The sequence below is a fragment of the Solanum dulcamara genome, chromosome 1, assembly GCF_947179165.1.
Source record: "Solanum dulcamara chromosome 1, daSolDulc1.2, whole genome shotgun sequence".
NCBI lineage: Eukaryota > Viridiplantae > Streptophyta > Magnoliopsida > Solanales > Solanaceae > Solanum > Solanum dulcamara.
In genome coordinates this window covers 58,499,965-58,505,559 of record NC_077237.1, presented here as the reverse complement: position 1 = coordinate 58,505,559, position 5,595 = coordinate 58,499,965, and the positions used below count along the sequence as shown (strand labels likewise).

The 5,595-nt window shown below is 33.5% G+C and overlaps 1 protein-coding gene across 1 annotated transcript; it reads left to right on the top strand.

The window, feature by feature from the left end:
- The first annotated feature begins 2,396 nt into the window (after window positions 1-2,396).
- LOC129893343 (uncharacterized) lies at window positions 2,397-2,867 on the top strand. Its single transcript, XM_055968856.1, has one exon. It carries the CDS (start codon window positions 2,397-2,399, stop codon window positions 2,865-2,867), a length of 471 nt encoding a protein of 156 aa, XP_055824831.1.
- Window positions 2,868-5,595: the final 2,728 nt, after the last annotated feature.

Here is a 5,595-nt window from a genome sequence, read left to right as displayed (position 1 = left end):
CTCAAACCAATAGAGGTGCAAGGCCTAAATAAACCAAGAAGCGGGGGCAAGTAGAGCAAATCAAGCTAGTGGATCAAGAGCTACTCCACGAGCTTATGCTATGAGGAAGAGAGATGATCCAGAGGGACATGACATGGTTGTCGGTAAATTTCACTTATTTTTCTTATCTGTGTTTACCTTATTTGATCCGGGTTCTACATATTCCTATATTTGTTGATATCTTGTTCTTCTTGAAAATGTGAAATCTGTGAGACTTAACTATGATGCTTTAGTTAAAAGTCCTTTGAGTTACGAAGTTATTTGTAATCGAATTTACCAAGCTTGTCCCTTCGTGATTCAAAACCTAGTCTTCCGTGCTGTTTGTAAGGAAGAAAAATGTCACTCTTAGACTTTGTATTGACTATAGGAAATTAAACAAAATAACAATCAACAACAGATATCCATTACCAAGGATTGATGATTTGTTTGACCAGCTGAAGGGTGCTACTTTATTTTTAAAGATTTATTTAAGGTCTGGGTATCACTAACTACATTTTAGTGAGAAAGATGTTCCTAAAACGGCTTTTAGAACTTGATACGATCATTATGAATTCTTGGTGATGCCATTCAGATTGACTAATGCCCCTGAAATATTCATGGATCTAATGAATCGAGTATTTAAGCCTTATCTTGATCGATTTGTAGTGGTCTTTATAGATGATATTTTGATATATTCTAAGAGTAGTGAAGATCATGATAAACATCTTTGAATTGTTTTGCAAATTTTGAAGGAGAAAGAGCTTTATGCTAAACTTTTCAAGTGTGAATTTTGGCTTAATTAAGTGGATTTTCTGGGACATGTTGTGTCAACTGAAGGTGTAAAAGTGGATCCTAGTAAAATTAAAGCAATTCTTGAATGGAAACCTCCTAAAAGTGCTGCTGAGGTAAGAAGTTTCTTGGGCTTAGCAGGATACTATAGAAGGTTTGTGAAAGGCTTCTCCATTATAGCCTCTCTTTTGACTAAACTACTTGGGATGACAAATGCCAAGAGATCTTTGAAATGCTCAATTCCTTGTTGACACAACCTCCTATACTTACTCTACCAATGGAGTGGAAGGAGTACGTGATATATAGTGATGCTTCTCATCATATTTTGGGATGTTTTTTTATGCAAGAAGGGAAAGTTATTTCTTATGCCTCTCAGAAAGTAAAACCACATGAATTGAACTATCTTACTCATGATCTAAATCTTGCGACTATAGTATTTTCCTTAAAGATGTGGAGGCATTATTTGTATGGATAAAAATATCATATATTCACTGATCACAAGGGATTAAAATACTTAGGTACATAGAAAGAGCTAAACTTAAGGCAACATAGATCGCTTGAACTTATGAAAAATTATGATTGCACGATTGACTATCATCCAGGTAAAGCAACTATGGTTGCAGATGCCTTTATTCGCAAATCCTTCACAAGCTTATATTTGAATCCTTTGCCTTTGCTTTTGGAGTTATGAACCATGAATTTCCATTTTACACTTGATTCGTATGGCTCGATTGTTGCTAATTTACTAGTCAAGTTAATATTATTTGAACAGGTGAAAGAAGTGCAAAAGTTAGATGAGAAACTCGTAAAATTGACCAAAGAAGTTCAAAATGGGGAAAAGCTTGATTTTACATTAAAGAAGGATGGTTTATTATTTTACCAAAATATGTTATGCATTTTTAATGATGATAAGTAGAGGAGAGAAATCTTCAATGAAGCACATGCTTCACCATATGCAATACATCCTGGAGGTCCGAAGATATATCAAACTATCAAAGAGCACTATTGGTGGAATGGTATGAAAAAAGACCTAGTAGAGATCATTTCAAAATGTTTGGTTTTTCAACAAGTAAAGGCAGAACATCAGGTTCCAGTTGGGTTGCTACAACCCTTGTCATTATCGAAATGGAAATAGGAGAGAATAACTATAGACTTTGTTTCTGGACTTCCTCGCACTTAAAAAAATCATGATACAATATGGGTGATAGTGGATAGACTAACAAAGAGTGCTAACTTCTTAGCAGTCAGAATGGATTACCCACTTGAGCGTTTAGCAGAATTGTACATCAACAAGATTGTAAGATTGCATGGGATCCCTATTTCTATTGTATCTGACCAAGACCCAAGGTTTACATCTAGATTTTGGGGTAGCTTTCAGGAAGCCTTAGGTACTAAGTTGAACTTTAGCACTTCATTCCATCGCCAATTAGACAGACAGTCGAAAATAGTGATACAAATTTTAGAGGATATGCTTCGAGCTTGCATTATTGAGTTTGAGGGTTGTTTGGACAAACACTTGTCCTTGATAGAGTTTTCTTACAATAATATCTACCAAGAGATTATTAGAATGCCTCCCTATGAAGACTTATATGGAAGAAAATGTCGAACCCCTCTTTGTTGGAGTGAAATTGGAAAAAGAAAAATCATTGGTCCTAAAATTGTGCAACAAACAAAAGACAAGGGTAAAAGTGATCAAGGATCGTCTAAAGATCGCTTCAGATAGGCAAAAGTCATACACTAACCTTAAAAGGTGTGATATTAAGCATCAAGTTGGTGATAAAGTATTCTTAAAGGTGTATCCATGGAAAAAGATTATAAGATTTATCCAAAAAGGAAAACTGAGTCCTCGATTTATTGGACATTATGAGATACTTGAAACAGTGGAACCAGTTGCATATAAATTAGCCTTGCTGCCTGAGTTGGAAAAGATCCACAATGTCTTCCATGTTTCGATGCTCAGAAGATATTATTCTGATCCATCTCATGCTCTTTCAGTTGAATCTATTGAGGTTAATCCAGACTTGACTTATAACGAAAAACCTATCTTGATCCAAGCTTGAGAAATAAAGCATCTTAGAAACAAGAGAATTCTTGTAGTAAAGTTAGTTTGGAGGAAACATTCTAGAAAAGAAGCCACCTGGGACCGAGAAGAAGACATGAGGATCCAATATCCACATTTGTTTCGGGACTAGAATAATGTAAATTTTGAGATAAAATTTCTTAAGGGGAGAAAGTTGTAACTCCACTAATTAATTAAGATAATATTTGCACTTCAAGAGGTTATTTCTTGATTATAGGATCAACTCGTACTCTACATCTCCTTGACTCAAACTTCGTGACGTGGGAGAATTCTACTTCCTTAAATCCTTACGGTATTGTAAAGAAGTCTATCGGGGTAGATTAGTAAATTCCCTTGAGACCTAAACATTCTTCTAATAATAGAATCAAGGTGTTTTATTTTAGGAGTTGGGCAGCATGACTTTTTGGGCAAACACCCTTTTCTTTCAACAACTTTAATGATAGATATCTCTTTTATATTATATATTAATGAAGCTTCTCTAAGTAGGTCAGTTATTTAAGATAAAGGGACATTTATAAGTATCTTAAAATGAGTTTTTGTCACAAAAATCACAAGAAAAATAGGTTCCACATAGCTCACACTTAAGACACACCCTAACCCTTGGTAAGTGATCAAATCCATTTTTGGAACTGTGTATCTGTTAGTAATACTTCAATATCTTGTTGTGTATAGCTTTTTTTTAGTAAATAAATATGTTTTGAAAATATAATACACATACCTACAACTCTTATGTCATGTTTGGACCTAATTTTTCTATTATGCATTCGCAAAAGTGGATGCAAGGTAGGATAAGTTTTGGCAAAATTCTTAATTTAGAAATGCCCTATGTGCAACCGTTATTGCTTTGATTATATATTTTTGTAAAAAAAATATTTTGATGAGATTATTTTTATTTTTCTACCTTAATACTTATATCTACAACTTTTATAAAGACTAAAAAGTTCAGTTTTACCATTTGCATATTCAAAACTAAGTTACAATTAGAGGTACTAGGCTGGCCTGAATTATTGTTTTGTTGCATAGTGTTTGATATACATGCTAGGCATACTTTTGGAGGATAATCTTATTTTTTTGTTAATATTATGGAGATTATGGAAATTTAATAGGATATTTAATTGTATTTTCAAGGTAACAATACTCGTGTACAAGTTGAGGAACTTGAGACGTTGATTGGTCCACGTTTGAACTTTTGAAGGTGTGTTAGACTGTTTGTATGGTAAAAGACTGAGGTTTGTGTATAAACTTGTACTTGTACTCTTGTTACCTGCTGATATATTTAAAAGCCTATATTGATATGTTGGTTATTTCTTGTTAATTTGTATTGCCATGTTTGTATCTTGGAGACTTGCAAGACATTTTGTTAACTCGCCCACTTGTACAAATTGCTCGATCACTTGACGTTCTTATGGACTTTATCCTTCTTATGGCTGTGACTTTATCACCATTGTCATTCCTCTTGATTCAGACCCTTTTCCATCTTGATTATGGCTTTTTGGTTCATCTTAAATATGGAAATTGTCCATTTTAAGTACAAACTAGGAAGCCATTTTTAATATGGTTCTTGGTTCTCTTGGTTATTGGGTCTTTACCCTTCTTGATAGAGGACTTCATCCCTTCTTGGTACTGTATCATGTTTGATATGATGAGATGACGTACATATTGGACGAAACTTGTTATTTAATCTCTTATAAATGTGGTTCTATGAATTCTTCACACTTAAATTGTTAAATATCAAACTTGATACTTGTGATATATTTGATGGCTTGATTTATTTATTATGATTACATTTGTGCTACTCATGACCGTAGAAGAGTAATAGGAGGGTTTAAAGGCTTCAAACTTGTAGTTTTACACCACTAAGCTTTATTCTTATTGATAGTTGTCTATCGTAGGAAATGTCTGAGGAGATGCTTGAAGTTGTCCATTAGAGATAATGTTTTTGGGAGATTTAAGGAAGATCACATTTGCATATAGGCATCTATATTTTGTAGTAGTTTGGGACGTGTATATTATCCATGGGGTGCTTTGTATATATAATTATGTATTTATTTTTGAGAACTCGATCTATTCATGACACCATGGGTTGTAACTTAAATTTGGTTGCTTGTTTTTTTGTTTTAGGGCGTATAAATCGAAGTCTTGTAATGTATTAAATTTACTGTTTGAGTTGGAATAGTTTTATGAAGCATGAACTAGTTAACTTTGGTACTAGTAAGTTGGTAATATATTGTAAAGTGAACTATAGTGGAATATGGAAGTATTGTAATGTATTTTATTTAATTATTTTGAAAATTCGATCATAATAAATTGGAAAGTTTATTTGGTTCAATTGAGGTAAACTTGCATTTTTAAATGGCAAAATCTTACACATTTAACTATTGTAAATTAGCCAAATTTCACTACAAGATTATGTAAATATGTTTTATGTGAAGCTTTTTAAATGTCACGAGCATTATATACCTTTTCTTTCTAAGTAGTGGCATCCTCCCAAGAGGGTCTCTACATGACATACCGAGACTAAGCTTCCCCTTCTTTCCAAAACACATTACACCCTTCATGGAGAAATCTTCAAATAAACCCAATCTTTAACCTCAAACTCAAGTTCTCTTCTTCTTACATCTAAATAGGACTTTTGTCAACTTTGAGCGGTCTTCAATATCTCTCTAATGAGTCTAACCTTTTCCATAGCCCCATGTACCAGATTGGGA